The sequence below is a fragment of the Bos javanicus genome, unplaced genomic scaffold, assembly GCF_032452875.1.
Source record: "Bos javanicus breed banteng unplaced genomic scaffold, ARS-OSU_banteng_1.0 tig00001600_1, whole genome shotgun sequence".
Lineage (NCBI taxonomy): Eukaryota > Metazoa > Chordata > Mammalia > Artiodactyla > Bovidae > Bos > Bos javanicus.
The window spans coordinates 332,709-355,700 of NW_026893620.1; the positions used below are offsets into that span (position 1 = coordinate 332,709).

Below are 22,992 nucleotides of genomic sequence, written 5' to 3' on the forward strand. Positions count from 1 at the left end.
AATCAGGGATGGCTATGAGAATATATGAATATGAAGGCCTTCTGTAGTGTAATGACAAAATCAAGTTATAATTAAGTATTAAAATGGGTAAAAAGAACAATAGAAGCAGAGACAATAATAACTAGGAGTTACAACTAAAGACTCTGAAAATATACAGATAATAGTATAATATTACTATTAAATTTATTGATTGAGATAACTGTGTTAGGACATATAAGGGAATGTACTTGTTCTTATAAGGTGTACATTTATGTATTTAAAGGTGAAATCCAACTTTTAATAAACATTTCTACAACTTACAAACAATTCAGAAAAATATAGATTATAGAAGAGGTGGAGAAAATATGGGAAGATACTAACAGCTGATAAATGAGGTGAATGTGTATATGTGTTCATCATACTATTCCTTCAATGCTCCTGTGATTTGAAAATTTTAAAACAATAAATTGGAGACTTGGGACTTTCTGGTGGTCCAATGGTTAAGAATCCTCCTGCCAATGCAGAGGACATGGGTTTCATCGCCGGCCCAGGAAGATCCCACATGGCAAGGGGCAAGTGAACCCATGTGCCACAACTACTGAGCCCAACTCTAGAGCCCACAGGCTGCAACTCCTGAGCCTGCAGGCCACAGTACTGAAGCCTGTGAGCTCCAGAGTCCAGGTGCCACAACAGAAGAAGCCATGTCAGTGAGAAGCCTGTGCACTGCAACAAAGAGTAGCCCCTGTTTGCTGCAACTAGATAAAGCCTGCAAGCAGCAATGAAGAACCAGCACAGAAAAAAAAAAAAAATTGGAGGCTTTATTCAGACAGTCTGGGCGTAAGTCCTGCCTGGCTCTGCCAACTGGACGAGTTACTAAACTTACTCTACCTTAGCTTTCTAAACTCTAAGACTATAATATCATAATATCATAATTATAAAGATGAGTACCTAACATTGATAGAGTATAAAATGAATCAGTACATGTAGAATTGTCAACAGATCAATAGACATTGCCCAATATTAATAATATTGTCAGCTAGGCTCTCTTCATGGTCTGCTCCATTTTTCTCCTTTGTGTGTATCAGCACTGAGACCTTGTTACATATGCATTGGCTTGTTTTCCATCTTCTCCAAGAGAATTTAAGCTTCAAAATGGTAGAGACTTTGTCTTTTGATGATTGTGATAGCCCCAGAGTCTGCAACAATGCCTGTCTAACAAGCTCTCAGTCGATATTTGTTGGCTGTATGAATGAAGGCATGAGTGAATCTCATGTGACATATCTGTTCCTATAAATTAGAAAATAAATCCACATAGATAAATAATTTATATATAACACTCTTTTCTTATTAAGTGTAAGTGTAAAAGGAATATATTCTTATAACAATTAACTGGCTCCAAGATACCACAACTTCACATTTTAAACAGTGGAAAGCACTGAAAAAGTTATGATTTAAGGAAAATGGAGTAAATAATACTATCCAAAATTATACATCTCAGTACAGAATCCTTCAGATTGTTTTTGAGTTTGGGAAAATAATAGAATATAACAAAATTGAAAAATAATACACTGAAATTGAAGGTACCCTATTTCTATCTCCATAAAGATTTTCAGTGTACCTACTACATATACTCTATCTACCAACCATGCACCAACACCCCTCATAGAAGGTCAACACAGATGTCAGACAGTTTCTATATTGTGTGGAACCTTTTTTATTTATTTATTTTTTCAAAAAGAAAGGTGAGTGTGGGCTAGAAGGAGACAGGGAAATGCAACCCACAGATGGAGAAGAGCTTTTACTAGAGCAGGACCAGCATTAAACGAAGTAAAAAGAGAGCTAGTTTACCTAATACAAGGCCCCAGGAAGTGGATATATGAGCTGTCCCACAGCAAGGACTGAACCACGTGGTTCCTGATGCACAGGCTGCTGATGCCCAGGTTTCTGTATCTTCGTTTCCTGTCTGATAAGACACACTTCTGTCCAAACAATTCAGTTCAGTTGCTCAGTCGTGTCCAACTCTTTGAGACCCCATGGACCGCAGCACGCCAGGCCTCCCGTCCATCACCAACTCCCGGAGTTTACTCAAACTCATGTCCATTGAGTCGGTGATGCCATCCAACCATCTCATCCTCTGTCATTCCCTTCTCCTCCTACCCTCAATCTTTCCCAGCATCAGGGTCTTTTCAAATGAGTCAGCTCTTCACATCAGATGGCCAAAATACTGGAGTTTCAGCTTCAACATCAGTCCTTCCAATGAATATTCAGGACTGATTTCCTTTAGGATGGAGTGGTTGGATCTCCTTGCAGTCCAAGGGACTCTCAAGAGTCTTTCCCAACACCACATTTCAAAGGCATTAATTCTTTGGCACTCAGCTTTCTTTATAGTCCAACCCTCACATCCATATATGACTACTGGAAAAACCATAGCCTTGACTAGACGGAACTTTGTTGACAAAGTAATGTCTCTGCTTTTTAATATGTTGTCTAGGTTGGTCATAACTTTCCTTCCAAGGAGTAAGCGTCTTTTAATTTCATGGTTGCAGCTACCATCTGCAGTGATTTTGGAGCCCAAAAATATAAAGTCAGCCACTGTTTCCCCTGTTCCCCCATCTATTTGCCATGAAGTGATGGGACTAGATGCCATAGTCCAAACAGAGACACTATTAATATCAAACATTTGACTGCATGATTTCTTCCCCAGTTTTGACTGGACAGACTGAATGCTTAACTTCATATCCCAGAACCTAAGCTGTTTTGTTTTTATTTTCTTAGTTAATTTATTTATTTTAATTGGAGGCTACTTACTTTACAATATTGTAGTGGTTTTTGCCATACATTGACAAAAATCAGCCATGAGTGTACATGTGTTCCTCATCCTGAAACCACCTCCCACCTCCCTCCCCATCCCATCCCTCAGGGTCATCTCAGTGCACCAGCCCTGAGCACTCTGACTCATGCATCGAACCTGGACTGGTGATTTATTTCACATATGATAATATACATGTTTCAATGCTATTCTCTCAAATCATCCCACCCTCACCTTCTCCCAAGGAGTCCAAAAGTCTGTTCTTTACATCTGTGTCTCTTTTGCTGTCTCGCACATAGGTTCATCATTACCATCTTTCTAAATTATATATATGTGTGTGTGTGTGTGTGTGTGTGTGTGTATGTGTGTGTGTGTGTGTGTGTGTTAATATACTGTCTTGGTGTTTTTCTTTCTGATTTACTTTACTCAGAAGCAACACACTGATGATTCATTTCGAGAGTTTTATCTACTGTGCTCTTTTAACCTTTGACTGATAAGGTGCTTCATCTTCAGGTATATTTATGTTATATGTGTGACATTGTCTTTGTTTCTTAACGCCTCAATCAGAACTAATTAACTAATGAGCTTTTGTCAATTTATAGTAAGGTGGCTAGTTTTCAGTATATGAAAAAATGTATTTTCAGCATATTTTGAAAAATAACCAAGATGAGATGGTCAGCATCCATTGCACTGTCTCCCTTCTGAGTGTCCATCTGTCCCAAGGAAGAAGGAGGGAACAGAATTAGAAGACTTTAAAAGAAGAAAACATAGCCGTTCCCTCCTACTCATGCTCAGGCCACTCCTGTGAATTTGGGTTCACATGTCCAGTTTGGCACAATTTACAAACTAATAACTAGGGTTTTGAGTTACTTAAAAATTGACATCACTGATTTAGTGATACCTCATAGAGTGATGGGCTTTCCAGGTGCTACAGTGGTTTTGAATCCTCCTAACAATGCAGGAGATGCAAGAGATGTGGATTCAATTCCTGGTTTGGGAAGATCCCCTGGAGAAAGAAAACAGCAACCCACTCCAGTATTTCTTGCCTGGAAAACTACATGGACAGATGAGTCTGGTGGGCTACAGTTCCACAGAGGGTCACAAAAAGTCAGATACGACCAAGCATGCACATGCACACACTTAGAGTGATAAATCACCCCATTATTCTATTTCTTTAGGAACTTTTCTTTATCACATCTGTATGTTTTCAATGAAAGATTTGGTAGGTTTCCTTTAAAACAGTCATAAAGAGGCAATTCCTAGAGAAACACAATGATCGGATGATTTCTCTAAGTGATATTACCAAAGTAAACTGGCTCAATTACAGAAGCAATACATGGAAACCACATACTTCACTTTTGAAATAAACTCATGTCTGTTTCTTTTTATAGAAAGCTCCAAATGTAGTTTAAATAAAGGTAGATCTTAGTGTTATATACCCCTTCTACCACTTCATCATTTTTAAAATTTAGATTAACATTGCCTCTCTGTCCATGGAACAATGTCTTCTAAAATTCTAGAGTAATTTTTCTACCTGAGAATCTGTAAAAATATATATATATATATCAGCTGAGAAACAAATAGAAAAATAATTTACCAGTACTTCCAGTTTGTTTTAAGATATAATAATTTCACCATTAAAACTGTCCTGTAAATTCAAGATCAGTGGATAAGAAAGCTATGGTACATATACACAATGGAGTATTACTCAGCCATTAAAAATAATACATTTGAATCAGTTCTAATGAGGTGGATGAAACTGGAGCCTATTATACAGAGTGAAGTAAGCCAGAAAGAAAAACACCAATACAGTATACTAACGCATATATATGGAATTTAGAAAGATGGTAACAATAACCCTGTGTACAAGACAGCAAAAGAGACACTGATGTATAGAACAGTCTTATGGACTCTGTGGGAGAGGGAGAGGGTGAGAAGATTTGGGAGAATGGCATTGAAACATGTATAATATCATGTATGAAACGAGTTGCCAGTCCAGGTTCGATGCACGATACTAGAAGCTTGGGGCTAGTGCACTGGGACGACCCAGAGGGAGGGTTTGGGGAGGGAGGAGGGAGGAGGGTTAAGGATGGGGAACACATGTATAACTATGGTGGATTCATTTTGATATTTGGCAAAACTAATACAATTTTGTAAAGTTTAAAAATAAAATAAAAAAAAGATCAGTGGATCAACCTATCTTTTATTACATTTGATAGTTAACTGCTCTCCACTCTTCTCTCCTAGAATTTCACTATAGACTCACAAACTTATATGAAATCAGAGGTGCACTTATTTTAGGGCAGGAGAAGGAAAGCAATTTGCCCAATTTAGGAAAACAAAGGAGAAGGAAATGGCAACCCACTCCAGTGTTCTTGCCTGGAGAATCCCAGGGACAGTGGAGCCCGGTGGGCTGCCGTCTATGGGGTCGCAGAGTCGGACACAACTGAAGCGACTTAGCAGCAGCAGCAGTAGCAGCAGAAAAACAAAATCCCCACATTGCTGGAAAGCTCGGTGGGTGTGTAAAGACTCAGTGCTGACATCCTTCACAAACCAGAATTACTGGCTGAAAATTGTCAGGCCTCTAAAACTGCCTGCTCACAGTCAAGGCTCATCCATATGTTACAGATTTCAGAGCTTCCCTGGGAGGGTAACACTAAATGACAAACACATCAATTCAAAATAAGAAAAAAAATCACTCAGATTTGTGTAACAACAACAACAACAACAATTAAAGAACTATGCCACACTTCTCTGAAATGAAGAGAACAATCAAAAATTTAGAATTATTTATGTCAAAGAATGTTTTTTTCCTATGTTTCCTCTAAGAGTTTTATTGTGTCTGATCTTACATTTAGGTCTTTAATTCATTTTAACTTTATTTTTGTTTATGGTATTAGGGAGTGTTCTAATTTCATTCTTTTAGATGTAGCCATCCAATTTTCCCAGCACCAATTACTGAAGAGATGTTTTCCCTCCATTCTGTATTCTTGCCTCCTTCATCATAGATTAGGTGACCATAGGTATGTGAGTTTATCTCTGGGCTTTCTATCCTATTCCATTGATCTATGTTTCTGTTTTTTTTTTTTTTTTTTTGTGGCAGTACCAAACCATCTTGCTTACTGTAGCTCTGCATTGAATTTGTCAAAAAGGTCATTTGGGTTTTTCTATAACATCTTACATAATGAACTTTTTGGTCAACTTAATAATGTAGTCTGAAATCAAGGAGCCTAATTTTCCCAGCTTCATTTTTTCTTTCTTAAGATTGCTTTGGCTATTCGGGATTGTCTGTGTTTCCATACAAATTGTAAAATTTTTAGCCCTAATTCTATGAAAAACACCACTGGTAATTTCATAAGGATTGTATTGAATCTGTAGATTCTTTGGGTAGTATAGTTATTTTCACAATATTGATTCTTGAAATCCAAGAACATGATATATCCTTCAATCTGTTTGTGTTGTCTTTGGTTTCCTTTGTCAGTATCTTACAGTTTTCTGAGTACTGATTTTTTGCCTCCTTCAATAGGTTTATTCTTAGGTATTGTATTCTTTTTGTTGCAACAGTAATGGGATTGTTTCCTAATTTCTCTTTCTGATCTTTCGTTGTTAGTGTATAGGAATGCATGTGCTTACTTTTTAGAAGCAAAAGACTGAGCTAGGTCCTAGGAGAAATTCAAAGACTGTCTATGGTTTAGAAGTCTAGAGTTTGTGCCATCAGTAGAATTTATTTATAAAATGAGGGAAAATACACAAAATAAATTGTATTAAATATTCAAACCAACAGCAAGTTAATGGTCAAAAATGTTTCACACAAGAGTAAGGAAATTCAAAGAAGTGGGGCAAAGGAAAACATGACACAAATGACAGAAAATTCTCTAAAAATAAACCTATTCATGTAAAAACTTAGCAAATTCTCCAGGGTTCTGTTACCTGCATTCATGTTGCAGCATTAAAATGACATCAGTTCAGTTCAGTTCAGTTCAGTCGCTCAGTAGTGTCTGACTCTGTAACCCCATGAATTGTAGCACGCCAGGCCTCCCTGTCCATCACCAACTCCCGGAGTTCTCTCAGACTCACGTTCATCGAGTCAGTGATGCCATCCAGCCATCTCATCCTCTTTCGTCCCCTTCTCCTCCTGCCCCCAATCCCTCCCAGCATCAGAGTCTTTTCCAGTGAGTCAACTCTTTGCATGAGGTGGTCAAAGTACTGGAGTTTCAGCTTCAGCATCATTCCCTCCAAAGAAATCCCAGGGCTGATCTCCCTCAGAATGGACTGGTTGGATCTCCGTGCAGTCCAAGGGACTCTCAAGAGTCTTCTCCAACACCACAGTTCAAAAGCATCAATTCTTTGGCACTCAGCCTTCTTCACAGTCCAACTCTCACATCCATACATGACCACAGGAAAAAACCATAGCCTTGACTAGACGGACCTTTGTTGGAAAGTAATGTCTCGGCTTTTGAATATGCTATCTAGGTTGGTCATAACTTTCCTTCCAAGGAGTAAGTGTCTTAATTTCATGGCTGCAGTCACCATCTGCAGTGATTTTGGAGCCCAGAAAAATAAAGTCAGCCACTGTTTCCACTGTTTCCCCATCTATTTCCCATGAAGTGATGAGACCAGATGCCATGATCTTCATTTTCTGAATGTTGAGCTTTAAGCCAACTTTTTCACTCTCCACTTTCACTTTCATCAAGAGGCTTTTTAGTTCCTCTTCACTTTCTGCCATAAGGGTGGTGTCATCTGTATATCTGAGGTTATTGATATTTCTCCCGGCAATCTTGATTCCGGCAATCACCAATAAATAGTCATTCTCATATTCCAGGGCTTTCCTGGTGGCTCAGACAGTAAAGAATCTGCCTGCAATGTGGGGGACTCAGGGTTCGATCCCTGGGTTGAGAAGATCCCCTGGACAAGGGAATGGCAACCCACTCCAGTATTCTTGCCTGGAGAATTCCATGGACAGAGAAGCCTGGCAGGCTACAGTCTGTGGGGTTGCAAAGAGTCAGACATGACTGCGCGTACCTCTGTCTTCTGTCTTCTCACATTCCAACTCTATAATATACTTTTATAAACACTTTACTATGAAACTTCCTCATTTTATTGGTCTGATCTCATTCACATCTTTCAGTTAATAATGAAAAACTACTCTTATCTCCACTTAGTAGATGTTCCCTAAGACCAGAAGAATAAAATGAACACTGGAGGGTAATTAGGGTAATTACATCACTATATCACTAGTAGAATTTGATCCCACAGCTTTAAAATCTAGTTTAGTGCTCTGCTAAGGACAAGATAATGTATCTAGTCATTCAACGTTTTAAGGAAAAAGCTAAAATGGAAATATGGCAATTATATTTCCAAGTTATATTGTTGGTTTTCATCATCATCAATTAACACACATTTTAAGTGCAGACATATCATCAATGTTCTTCTAGGATGTAAACAAAGTCAGTTAAGCTGTTAAGTTCCTCTTAATTACCTTCAATGCTCTAAATGTACACACATAGATACTGATGCTAACAAGTTAATTATATTTAATATTAATAAATTACCTCTTCTAAGACATTCCACAGTTCCTCATCTGTATGTTCATTAAAAGGATCCAGATTGTTCCTCATTCTTCCAGTGAATAAAACAGGCTCCTAAATACCCCAAAATAGTGAATGTTATTACCTTAACCTCTTTGTATTATATCCAATGCTTACAGAACAGAATTGAAATATAAAATATCAAAATTCACTGTAATTTTTAATAATAAAGTTGCAAACATATGTTTAGAAAACATTATAAAATAATTTTCCATGTACAAAATGTGCTACAAAATGTCTTCCAGACTCCTGAACATTAACAGAAGAAAGTGTTGAAGAAGTTTTTTATCATAAGAAAAAAAAACTGAAGAAGAGAAAGGAGGATTTGATTTAAAAAAAAAAAAAAAAGGCTTCCTGGGAATATCTGCTTAAGCACACACATGCAAACTGAGGATATAATTCCTGGAGAAATTTACATCAAGATCTACATAAACTAGCTGTCAATCCTAGTGTGACTGGGAAATATAAATCACATGATTAGTTGAGGTTTGTGCCTCAAAGCAAAACCATTAAATATTTACACGCTGGCACTGAAGAATAAACTAGGCTCTTCTCTCCACTGGTCAGTCCTATAGGATATGGAATCTCTTCATTTGTATGAAAGGAATATCCCCACAGGTGCAAAGAGAAATCAGCTCCTGGAGTCTGCAGCACCTCTGTCCATGGAGAGATCTCCTCGGATTCTGCATCAACCTGATCCCCACATTCTTTCACCTGTGTTTCAGGATGACCTGCTTCACAGAACCTCATTATTAACTGCAAGGTCAGGATGACCTGAAACCCATTATGACCTGGGTCATAATAAAATTATTTAAATAACTTTTCCTGTTCTACTTTTGGAGGAGCCACAAGTAAATTACCCTAGAAATATATGTGTCCTTCCAAGTTTCAAGATAGAATCTTGTACAAAAGCTCACGTAGAATATTTACATTTTCTTCTGGAAGGCTCTAGTAAGCCAGGTCACATAATATGAGCAGAGAAGAGCCCAATAGGCTCCTTTCAGTGAAGGGGGCAGAACAAGGGGAGGCACACGTGTGGGAACAAGAGGAGACCTGACGCTTCCACAAGTGGCCGGAACTGCTCGGAATCACCAGCCTCAAAATCGTGCCTGGCCTTGGGGCTTCACTTCACAAAAGCCTGAGACTAAAGATAAAGAAGAAAGACATTTATTTTGCCTAGTCATGAAGAAGAATGACACTCAGACAGCCTCTTGTACCTTCTTTCAATATTGTCTCTGTTTTAAGTATGGTGAGAGACAAATGAATGCAGAAGACTCAGGGTACGCCACTAAAAAATGTGTATCTCTAAGAAAAATCCAAAATTAAAAAGACATGATAAAAGGAGCTTTATTCTATACATCTGTGTATACCTGTGGCAGATTCATGTTAATGTATGGCAAAACCAATACAATATTGCAAAGTAATTAACCTTCAATTAAAATAAATAAATTTATATTTTAAAAAAAGGAGCTTTATTTGCCCAAAGTTGATTAAGTGGCCAATATGCCTCCAAAGCAGTGAAATCACTGGTCAGGCATTTCAAAATGATTACTGAACTGAAAAAATCCCAAGACCCAAATTTAAGGTCTCCCTTAAAACTCTTGAATCTAGAATCAAAGAATAAACAACAATCTATGCAATAGTAATGGTTCCTTTTCAGGGTAATAACCATCATTCTACTTTAGATTTTCATAAAACTTCTTACTGTTTGTAACTATCAACCCTAATATTTCTACATGCAGGCAATTTCTCATCCTTCAGTTGTGTGCATGAGGTTAAAACAGATGATGTGTCCAGGCAAGGGGAGGCTAGTCAACAATATTCCTCTTTTCTCCATCTTCATTTTCCAGACCCTTTCAGATAAGCAGCTACTCCCCGAACATAATCACAATCAGTGTTCTTTCTGGGAAACATACTTAACTACTTCAGATCTTCAGCACGAAGGATGAACATACTTCAGCTACCTGTTCTGTTCAAGGAATTATTTAGGAAGAGCTTTCATTTTTCTTTATTGCTGAAATTTTGAACACAAATTGAGGAGAACTTCTTATGAACACAGCATTCATTTCTGAAAGATCCCCCCAGGACTCAGGGTCTATGTCAACACTCCTATGTCTCTGCCTACCCAGGTCCTTGGGAATCTCTTTAAATTTGAATCCTGTTAGTATATTTCAGAAATTAATACCTTGTTGGCTGCAACATTTGCAATTTTTTTTTTCATTCCATAGGCTGGCTTCTCGGTTTTATTTATGGTTGCCTTTGCACTGCAAATTCTTTTAAGTTTAACTAGGTCCCATTGGACCTAGTTTATTTTTGTTTTTGTTTCCATGACTTTAGGGGACAGATCCAAGAATATATATTGCTGTGCTTTGTGTCAAAGAGTATTCTGTCTATATTTTCCTATTGGATCACGTTTTACAGTCTTTAGGTCTTTAATTCATTTTGACATTATTTTTGCATATGGTATTAGAGAAAGTTCTAATTTCATTCTTTTACATGTAGTTGTCCAGATTTCCCAGCACTATTTATTGAAGACTGGAAGGAATTTATTTATTCCATTACATATTCTTTCCTCTTTTGTCTTTGATTAACTGACCATAGTGCATGGGTGCATTTCTGGGTTTTCTATCCTGTTCCACTAATCTATGTGTCTAGTTTCTGTGACAGTAATGTACTTTTTCCATTACTGTATCTTTGTAGTATAGTCTGAAGTCAGAGACTGTGATTCCTCCAGTTTTGCTCTTTCTCAAGACCATTTTCACTATTTGAGGTCTTTTCTGTTTACATACAAATTAAAAAAAAAAAAAACTTTTTTTGTTCTAGTTCTGTGAAAACTGCCACTGGTAATTTGATAGGGATTGCATTGAATCTGTAAATAGTCCTTTTCAACAATATTGATTCTTCCAATCTAAGAACAGAGTATATCTTTCCATCTGTTTGTATCGTCTTTGATTTTTTTCATCAAGTGTCTTATAGTTTTGGACAATAGGTCTTTTGTTTTCTTAGGTAGGTTTATTCCTAGTTATTCCTAGTGTTGTTTTTTCTTCCTTCGACATGATGGCTAGTGAGATTGTTTCCTTAATTTCTCTTTCTGATACTTTGGTTTTAGTTTGTATAAAGGCAAGAGATTTCTGTATATACAATAGCTTATACAGCTCAATATCAAAGAAGCAAACATTGCAATCAAAACATGGGCTGAAGACCTAGAGATTCTCCAAAGAGAAATACAAATGGCCAATATGAATATGAAAAGGTATTCAACATCACTAATTATTAGAGAAATGTAGATCAAAATGACAGTGAGGTATGACTGCACACAGGGCAGAATGGCCATCATTAAAAAGTCTACAAATAATAAATGCTGGAGAGGGTATGGAGAAAAGGGTACCTTCCCACACTGTTTGTGGCAATGTAAACTGGTGCAGTTATGGAAAACAATGTGGAGGTTCCTTAAGAAAACAGAAAGAGAGATATCATGTGATTCAACAACTCCACACCTCAGCATATATCCAGACAAGACAAAAATCCTAATTCAAAAAGATACATGTACCCCAGTATTCACAGCAGAAGTACTTAAAATAGCCAAGATATGTCCATGGCAGATGAATGAATAAAGAAGATGTGGGATATACACACATATGCAAACATATAATGGAATATTATCAGCCATACAAAAATGAAATTATGCCAATCGCAGCAACAAGGATGGGGACCCAGAGGTTGTCAGACTAAATTAAATAAGTCAGACAGAGAAAGACAAACATCACATGAGATCACTCATATGTGGAATCTTAAAACTGATAGAAATGAACTTGTTTACAACACAGAGATAGACTCACACACATAGAAAACACACTCAGTTCAGCCCCTCAGCTATATCTGACTCTGTTCAACCACATGGACTGCAGTACACCAGGCTTCCCTGTCCATCACCAACTCCTGGAGCTGGCTCAAACTCATGTCCATCAAATCAGTGATGTCATCCAACCATCTCATCCTCTGTCATCCCCTTCTCCTGTCTTCAGTCTTGGCCAGAATTAGGGTCTTTTCTAATGAATCAGCTCTTCACATCAGGTGGCCAAAGTATTGGAGCTTCAGCATCAAACCTTCCAATGAATATTCAGGACTAATTTCCTTTAGGATTGACTGATTTGATATCCTTGCAGTCCAAGGGACTCTCAAGAATCTTCTCCCACACCACAGTTCAACAGCATCAGTTTATCAGCACTCAGTCTTCGTTATGGCCCAACACTCACATCCATACATGACTGCTGGAAAAACCATAGCTTTGACTAGATGGACCTTTGTCAACAAAGTAATGTCTCTGCTTTTTAATATGCTGTCTAGGTTTGTCATAGTCTTTCCTCCAAGTAGAAGTGTCTTTTAATTACATGACTGCAGTCACCATCTGCAGTGATTTTGGAGCCCAAGAAAATGGTCTCTCACTGTTTCCATTGTTTCCTCATCTACCTGCCATGAAGTGATGGGACCATATACAATGATCTTATTTTTTTTGAATGTTGAGTTTTAAGCCAGCTTTTTCACTATCTGTTTTAACTTTCATCAAGAGGCTCTTTAGTTCCTCTTTACTTTCTGCCATAAGGGTGGTGTCATCTGCATATCTGAGGTTATTGATATTTCTCCCTGCAGTCTTGATTCCAGCTTGTGCTTCATCCAGGTCGGCATTTCACATGATGTACTCTGCATACGTTAAATAAGCAGGGTGACAATATGCAGCTTTGATGTCCTCCTTTTCCAATTTCGAACTAGTCTGTTGTTCTATGTCCCGTTCTAACTGTTACTTCTTGACCTGCATACAGATTTCTCAGGAGGCATTTAAGGTGGCTTGTGATTCCCATCTCTTGAAAAATTTTCCACATTTTGTTGTGATCCTCAGTCAAAAGCTTTGGTGTAGTTAATAAACGAGAAATAGATGTTTTTCTGGAATTCTCTTGCTTTTTCTGTGATCCAACCGATGTTGGCAGTTTTATTTCTGGTTACTCCGCTTTTTGTAAATTCAGCTTGAACCTCTGGAAGTTCTCAGTTCATGGATTGTTGAAGCCTAGCTTAGAGAATTTTGAGCATTACTTTGCTATTGTGCGAGTTGAATGCAATTGTGCAGTAGTTTAAACATTCTTTGTCATTGCCCTTCTTTCGGATTGGAATGAAAACTGACCTTTTCCAGTTCTGTGGCCACTACTGAGTTTTCCAAATTTGCTGGCATGTTGAGTGCAGCACTTTCACAGCATCATCTTTCAGGATTGGAAATAGCTCAACTGGAATTCCATCACCTCCACTAGCTTTGCTCATTCTTCCTAAGGCCCACTGACTTCGTATTCCAGGATGTCTGGCTCTAGGTGAGTGATCACACCATCGTGATCATCTGGGTCATGAAGATCTTTTTGTACAGTTCTTCTGTGTATTCTTGCCACCTCTTCTTAATATCTTCTGCTTCTTTTAGGTCCATACCATTTCTGTCCTTTATAGAGCCCATCTTTGCATGAAATGTTCCCTTGGTATCTCTAATTTTCTTGAAGAGATCTCTGCTACTGCTAAGTCACTTCAGTCATGTCCGACTCTGTGTGACCCTATAGACGGCAGCCCACCAGGATCCCCCGTCCCTGGGATTCTCCAGGCAAGAACACTGGAGTGGGTTGCCATTTCCTTCTCCAGTGCAGGAAAGTGAAAAGTGAAAGTGAAGTTGCTTAGTCGTGTCCTACTCTTAGCGACCCCATGGACTAAGCCTACCAGGCTCCTCCATCCATCGGATTCTCCAGGCAAGAGTACTGGAGTGGGGTGCCATTGCCTTCTCCTGAAGAGATCTCTCTCCCATTCTATTGTTTTCCTGTATTTCTTTGCATTGATCACTGAAGAAGGCTTTCTTATCTCTCCTTGCTATTTTTTGGAACTCTGCATTCAGATGGGTATATCTTTCCTTTTCTCCTTTGCCTTTAGCTTCTCTTCTTTTCTCAGCTATTTGTAAGGCCTGCTCAGACAACCATTTCACCCTTTTACATTTCTTTTTCCTGAGGATGGTTGTGATCACCACCTCCTGTATAATGTCACAAACCTCCATCCATACATAGTTCTTTAGGAACTCTATCAGATCTAATGCCACGAATCTATTTGTTACTTCCACTGTATAATCATAAGGGATTTCATTTAGATCATATCTGAATGGTCTAGTGGTTTTCCCTACTTTCTTCATTTAAGTCTGAATTTTGCAATAAGAAAAGAATCTAGTGGCTACAAAAGATGTAAGCAATGTGGAGGGATAAATTAGAAACCTGGTAATAATAGATACACACGACTATATACAAAATAGATAAAAGGGATGTATTGTATAGAACAGGGAACTGTGTGTAGTATCTTGCAATAACCTATGATAAAAGAATCTGTAAAATATATATATGTGTATACATACACACATATTATATATATATAAATATATATTTATATAAAATTTTACATATGTAAAACATATAAAACTGAGCCACTTTGCTGTACAATTAAAACCCTGTGAATCAACTATGCTTCAGTTTAAAAAAATAATCAGACACACACAATATTTGAAACCTGGCTCTGCACCTTACTGTAAGTGGGATAAGCTCCCAGTTCCTCAGCTTTTAAATCTGTCAGGTAAGGATAACACCAGAACTGTGAAAATTAAGCAAGAAATGATAGGATAAGGGGCTAAAAATGTATTAATGATTCTACAAACAAGGGATTATGAATACACATGTAACTTCTCGGGGACTGTCACAAGCACTAAAGGAACAGAAATGAGAAATATAGGCCCTGTCCTTAAAGAGAGGGAAAAAAATAGTCAAGGGAGTGTGGAGGGCTGAGAAAAGGCCAGAGGTCTTGGTGTTAAATTAAGAAAGTACCAGTGTGTACAAGGCAGTGGTCAGGAAAGACATGGTGGGAGGCGTGCCAGAAATCAAAGCACAAAATGTTAGTCTGTCTTCTTGCTCTTGGTGGAAAATGTTAGATACATTTCTCTGTTACACTTTTCCCCAAAATTCCTATTTTATTTTTTGTTTATTTGCTTTACTATTTATATTTATATAAACAACTTAGTTTATATTGTAACCATAAATATAAAGAAAATCACCAAGGACCATGAATACATAAGCAGAAATTAAAGAGTAAAGTCACTCCAGAATGTGTTAGTCTTTTTACTTAAACAGAAATAATACCCACAGGCCAGTGCCCTGATCCTTATGAATAATAACATTTCCTAATGATTGAGCTTTCCCAAGAACCAGACATGGACACAAACATTATCTCATCCAATTACATCTTCATAACAAATCTGTTTGGCAATGATTCTCAGACTTGGTCTAAGGATGAGAATGCTGAAGCTTGGCAGCCAAGTGACGTCATCAAGGCAACACAGTCATATGAGGCAGAGCAGGAATAAAACTGTGAGTCATGTTGACACTGGCCTACACTCTTAAACATTCCAGCCCTGTCTGCCTCCTGAATGGTTTCCTGGGAACCTTTACATATTGCAAGTTCTCTCCAGATTCTCTCTTTAATCAACCAACACTACACCTTGGAGACAAATGCATATAAAGTGGAATGTACATGGACACAAAGCTTAGCACTATTTTCTAAGTAAACTCTCTGGAGTGTGTACCTAGAACATGCTCAAAGGAAGGATGGAAACCAACAGAACAGAACCAAAACATGCTAATGTCAAGGTATGCTTAGTTTTTGCTCAGATGTGCTACCAAATATTATTTGCAGAGCCAAGAATCATCTCATATTATTTATTTACAGAATTATTTTATGTACACAAGCATACAAATTTTTTCTATTAAGAAGCTTTGAAATAATGTAGGGCATGTTTCTAAAGCTTTTTTCCAAGGATATGAAAGGACTTTACAGACATGCCCTTTAGTTCTACTAACTAATCTCACATGGCCATTTCAGAGATCAGTTCAGTCGCTCAGTCGTGTCCGACTCTTCGTGACGCCATGAATCGCAACACACCGGGCCTCCCTGTCCAACACCAACTCCAGGAGTTCACTCAGACTCACGTCCATCGAGTCAGTGATGCCATCCAGCCATCTCATCCTCTTTCGTCCCCTTCTCCTCCTGCCCCAATCCCTACCAGCATCACAGTCTTTTTCAGTGAGTCAACTCTTTACATGAGGTGACCAAAGTACTGGAGTTTCAGCTTCAGCATCATTCCCTCCAAAGAAATCCCAGGACTGATCTCCTTCAGAATGGATTGGTTGGATCTCCTTGTAGTCCAAGGGACTCTCAAGAGTCTTCTCCAACACCACAGTTCAAAAGCATCAATTCTGCAGTGCTCAACCTTCTTCACAGTCCAACTCTCACATCCATACATGACCATAGGAAAAACCATAGCCTTGACTAGATGAACCTTTGTTGGCAAAGTAATGTCTCTGCTTTTGAATATGCTATCTAGGTTGGTCATAACTTTCCTTCCAAGGAGTAAGCGTCTTTTAATTTCATGGCTGCAGTCACCATCTGTAGTGACTTTGGAGCCCCCAAAATAAAGTCAGACATTGTTTCCACTGTTTCCCCATCTATTTCCCATGAAGTGATGGGACCAGATGCCATGATCTTCGTTTTCTGAATGTTGAGCTTTAAGTCAACTTTTTCACTCACCACTTTCACTTTCATCAACAGGCTTTTTAGTTCCTCTTCACTTTCTGACATAAGGGTGGTGTCATCTGCATATCTGAGGTTATTGATATTTCTCCTGGCAATCTTGAGTCCAGCTTGTCTTTCTTCCAGTCCAGCGTTTCTCATGATGTACTCTGCATATAAGTTAAATAAGCAGGATGATGATATACAGCCTTGACGAACTCCTTTTCCTATTTGGAACCAGTCTGTTCTTCCATTTCCAGTTCTAACTGTCGCTTCCTGACCTGCATACAGATTTCTCAAGAGGCAGGTCAGGTGGTCTGGTACTCCCATCTCTTTCAGAATTGTCCACAGTTTATTGTGATCCACACAGTCAAAGGCTTTGGCATAGTCAATGAAGCAGAAACAGATGTTTTTCTGGAACTCTCTTGCTTTATCCATGATCCAGCAGATGTTGGCAATTTGATCTCTGGTTCCTCTGCCTTTTCTAAAACCAGCTTGAACATCAGGAAGTTCATGGTTCATGTATTGCTGAAGCCTGGCTTGGAGAATTTTGAGCATTACTTTACTAGCATGTGAGATGACTGCAATTTTGCGGTAGTTTGAGCATTCTTTGGCATTGCCTTTCTTTGGGATTGGAATGAAAACTGACCTTTTCCACTGCTGAGTTTTCCAAATTTGCTGGCATATTGAGTGTACCACTTTCACAGCATCATCTTTCAGGATTTGAAATAGCTCAATTGGAGTGCCATCACCTCCACTAGCTTTGTTCGTAGTGATGCTTTCTAAGGCCCACTTGACTTCACATTCCAGGATGTACGGCTTTAGGTCAGTGATCACACCATCGTGATTATCTGGGTCATGAAGATCTTTTTGTACAGTTCTTCTGTGTATTCTTGCCACCTCTTCCTAATATCTTCTGCTTCTGTTAGGTCCATACCATTTCTGTCCTTTATCGAGCCCATGTTTGCATGAAATGTTCCCTTGGTATCTCTAATTTTCTTGAAGAGATCTCTAGTCTTTCACATTCTGTTTTCCTCTATTTCTTTGCACTGATCACTGAGGAAGGCTTTCTTATCTCTTCTTGCTATTCTTTGGAACTTTGCATTCAGATGCTTATATCTTTCCTTTTCTCCTTTGCTTTTTGCTTCTCTTCTTCTCACAGCTATTTGTAAGGCCTCCCCAGACAGCAATTTTGCTTTTTTGCATTTCTTTTCCTTGGGAATGGTCTTGATCCCTGTCTCCTGTACAATGTCACGAAAGTCATTCCATAGTTCATCAGGCACTCTATCTATCAGATCTAGGCCCTTAAATCTATTTCTCACTTCCACTGTATAATCATAAGGGATTTGATTTAGATCATACCTGAATGGTCTAGTGCTTTTCCCTACTTTCTTCAATTTAAGTCTGAATTTGGTAATAAGGAGTTCATGGTCTGAGCCACAGTCAGCTTCTAGTCTTGTTTTTGTTGACTGTATAGAGGTTTTCCATCTTTGGCTGAAAAGAATATAATCAGTCTGATTTCGGTGTTGACCATCTGGTGATGTCCATGTGTAGAGTCTTCTCTTGTGTTGTTGGAAGAGGGTGTTTGCTATGACCAGTGCATTTTCTTGGCAAAACTCTATTAGTCTTTGCCCTGCTTCATTCCGTATTCCAAGGCCAAATTTGCCTGTTACTCCAGGTGTTTCTTGACTTCCTACTTTTGCATTCCAGTCCCCTATAATGAAAAGGACATCTTTTTTGGGTGTTAGTTCTAAAAGCACTTGTAGGTCTTCATAGAACTGTTCAACTTCAGCTTCTTCAGCGTTACTGGTTGGGGCATAGACTTGGATTACTGTGATATTGAATGGTTTGTCTTGGAAACGAACAGAGATCATACTGTCATTTTTGAGATTGCATCCAAGTACTGCATTTTGGAATCTTTTGTTGACCATGATGGCTACTCCATTTCTTCTGAGGGATTTCTGCCCGTAGTAGTAGATATAATGGTCACCTGAGTTAAATTCACCCATTCAAGTCCATTTTAGTTCACTGATTCCTAGAATGTCTACATTCACTCTTGCCATCTCTTTTTTGACCACTTTCAATTTGCCTTGATTCATGGACCTGACATTCCAGGTTCCTATGCAATATTGCTCTTTACAGCATCGGACGCTCCTTCTATCACCAGTCACATCCACAGCTGGGTATTGTTTTTGCTCTGACTCCATCCCTTCCTTCTTTCTGGAGTTATTTCTCCACTGATCTCCAGTAGCATATTGGGCCCCTACCGACCTGGGGAGTTCCTCTTTTAGTATCCTATCATTTTGCCTTTTCATACTGTTCATGGGGTTCTTAAGGCAAGAATACTGAAGTGGTTTGCCATTCCTTTCTCCAATGGACCACATTCTGTCAGATCTCTCCATCAAGACCCGCCCGTCTTGGGTTGCCCCACGGGCATGGCTTAGATTCATTGAGTTAGACAAGGCTGTGGTCCTAGTGTGGTTAGATTGACTAGTTTTCTGTGAGTATGGTTTCAGTGTGTTTGCCTTCTGATGCCCTCTTGCAACACCTACCATCTTACTTGGGTTTCTCTTACCTGGGCGTGGGGTATCTCTTCACGGCTGCTCCAGCAAAGCGCAGCCGCTGCTCCTTACCTTGGACGAGGGGTATCTCCTCACCGCCGCCCTTCCTGACCTTCAACGTGGGATAGCTCCTCTAGGCCCTCAAAACCTAAAGCTAAGGAATCTAAGCTCATTTATTTTCTACTGTAACAACAAGTCATAAATCTAACAGCCATAGGAAATCTTTAAATATCGGGACTGAATGTTCTAAAAAGGTCTTCCCATTTTCTTGAAAGGGATACCTTTGAAAAAACTTTTTCAAACTGTGGTAAAATACACATAAAATTTACTAGATTAACCACTTTAAATGCACAGTTCAGTGGTATTTAATACATTCACATTGTTGTACAGCCATCACCACCATCCAGTGACAGATCTTTCATCTTGAAGAACTGAAACTCTGTACCCATTAAACAACTCCCCTCTCCTGGCCACTCCTGGTACCCACCATTCTATATCCTGTATCCATGAATTTACTACTCTAGGTAACTCCTATTAGTAGAATCATACAGTATTTGTCCTTTGTGACTGGCTTATTTCACTTAACTCAGTTTTCTCAAGGTTTATCTGTGCTATAGCATGTGTTAGAATTTTCTTCTTTTTTAAGGCTGTATAATATTCAACTGTATGCATATGTACCACATTTTGTTTGTTGATTCATATGTCAATAGACCCTTGGGTGCCTCCATCTTTTTGCTGTTGAGAATAATGCTCTATATAACATGTATGTTCTAGTATCTCTTCAAGACCTTTCTTCCAATTCTTTTGGGTTTATATTCTAATGTAGAATTGCTAGGTCATATGATATTTCCATCATTAACTTTTCTGAGCAACCAACAAGTTGATTTCCGTAGTGGTTGCACTATTTTACATTCCTATCAGCAATAAACATGGGTTCTAATTTCTCTACATCCTTGCCAACACTAGTAACTTTATTTTTTTCTCTCTCTTTTCTTTGATAGCAGACATCTTAAGGGGTGTGGGGTGGCATTCACTAGAGTCTGAAAAGAATATCTTGGTTTCAAAACTACTTAGAGTAATTTCAGGTATTTTAAAGGCCATGGGTAGGTAGCCCAAGTCCACATTCGCCTTCCTTTGGGTGCCACGTTGTACATACTTCCTGATAAACAGGTATTTCAGGACACATTACACCCACATTCCAGGAAGCACATTTGCCTGGCTCTTTTTTTCTCATCTCTTCTCTGTTCCTCATCTCAAGAGGGTATTTTACTGAGTTTCCTTTGATGGGCAGGTGATTACCGAATATATAAGTAAAAACTCAAATTTTTTAAAAGAAATCACAAATCTGTCAAAGCAGAGGACAAGATGATATATAAGGACACAGGGCATATGTTGCCCTTGGCTATATACCTGGAGGATAGTAATTTCACAGTATATATCACAGAATTATATTGAGTGAATGAACCACAAGGAATGATAGGAGTGTCTACTGTGCACATAGTCCAGTCTCCAAAACTTTCCCTGAAAGTTATACTTCTTTCAGAAGAAGAAGACAAAAGAATCAGAGCCCAGGAAGAGATGGCCAATTCAATACTCCACCATCACAACAGGGACATATGGGTCTACATGAAGCACTTCACACTCACCGACCTATTTTGTCTTCACCATAGTTTAAGAGGCTGGTACTCTTAGCTGCCTTGTAAGACAGAGAAAACTGAGGTTCATAGGAACAGAATTCTGAGTCCCCTGCTCTTCCTCACTATTCTGTCTTGCCTCCCAGGTGAAAATTATTCATTAATAGCTAAATCATCAAAATCTCCCCAAAGCATCTATATAGCCTATACTTTTCAAAGCCCCACAATTTCACAGAAAGTTCTCCAAGGAGATAATCACCTTTGAAAAGATATCCTTATTTCCTACAGTAAAATTACATCTGTAAGACACTTATTAATAAAATTTATGTTTCCCTACAGGAAACTCTCCAGCACTAAACAAACAGTTTATCCTTCTCAGAATTATGTGATTATCAGCAGATAAAACTATGGAAACTGAGGAAGTCTGAGTCCAGAAATCTATCTCAGTAAGTTATTAAATCACACGCACACAAAACTGACAAATGAACAAAAAAATGAAACATGGTATCTGATGAAAGTGTCTGTTGAAAATACCTTCTGCTAAAAATATGCTCTATTGGGAAAAAAATAATCACCTCATTCACTTAATTTGAAAAAAAATCAAATTAAAGCACTTAAACTTAAATGCCTTATAAAAAGAACCTGTGAGAATGCTCTGCTGTGCCTACCTGAGGTGCAACTGACATTTTCTTCCTTAAATCGTGCAGTCCAATATACGTTGTCAAGATGTCATCAATGCAAATGTCACCTTCAGGTTCTGACAACCTAAAAAGGGCAGCAATGAGGGAACTTTTTCCAGCTCCTGTTCTTCCCACGATGCCATACTGTAAAGAGACCCAGGGGGATGAAGGATTAACAGGAGGCACAAAACCCAGGAGAACCCTGATTGTTGAAGATGAATCTTAAAAATTCTATTATATATAAACAGTAGTCTGTAAGTTTCTCAAGCATGGCCCTACTGATATTTTGGACCAGGCAATTCACAATTCACTGTTGAGGGGTTGGGGGCCTGTCCTGTATATTGTATGATGATTGACAGTAGCCATGAACCCACTAGACACCAGATGCAACCCCCAAATTGTGGCAACCAAAAATGACAGAAATTCACAAATGTCCCTGATTAAGATCACCATCATCCTAAGAATACACAACATAAACTATAGTGATTTTCATGCCTTCTAAAAATGTCAGGCAATTTTATTCAGATTTCCCTGAATAAATGCTTAATATGCAGAAAATTGTTTGTTTTCTGAAATTATCACATAGTATCCATTATGTGGTATGTTAAAGGGAGAGACATGTATGTGTATGTGGTGTGTGTGTGTGTGGGGTGTGTATGTGTGTGTAACTAACATTCACAAGTGAAGGAAGAAGACCTGAAAAATAATCTGCCTGCAGTGAAAAACTAGCAGTCTCCTAAGTGGTCCATAAGAAGTCAGCTTTTACTCCCTGGGTAATTTGACCTTGAGATTTACATGGAAAATTTTACAGAGATCTCGACTAGTCAAATCAGAAGTGTTATACACAAAAAGTACTCACTTTCTCAGGGATATGTCATTTATTTAAGAGAAATTATTCTTTAGTAGAAAAATGAAATCACTTCCTGATATTAAATATCTTAATTATATTCTATCTTGAAAGGAAACATCTTCAAATATAAAATGCAGGTCTCAGTCTTGAAAGACAGAGGCCAGTAGACAAAATGCACATAATGAGATAAACAACAACAGTGTTTGCTGTTTACATGGGACCTTTTATCAGAGCATTTCAAAAGGCTTTGTATTAATACATTAATA

At 38.4% G+C, this 22,992-nt stretch overlaps 1 protein-coding gene across 2 annotated transcripts in view; it reads right to left on the minus strand.

Moving 5' to 3' along the window:
- LOC133243936 (ATP-binding cassette sub-family C member 4-like) overlaps window positions 1-22,992 on the minus strand; it is a 590,639-nt gene that overhangs the window by 238,820 nt on the left and 328,827 nt on the right. Inside the window, exons 26-27 of one of the 2 annotated variants that reach the window (XM_061410638.1) lie at window positions 21,865-22,020; window positions 8,341-8,430 (exon numbers count right to left, since the gene is read on the minus strand). In XM_061410638.1, coding sequence (XP_061266622.1) covers window positions 8,341-8,430; window positions 21,865-22,020 — 246 coding nt within the window. The remainder of the gene's footprint in view (window positions 1-8,340; window positions 8,431-21,864; window positions 22,021-22,992) is intronic. The other variant, XM_061410637.1, reaches the window with a different exon arrangement.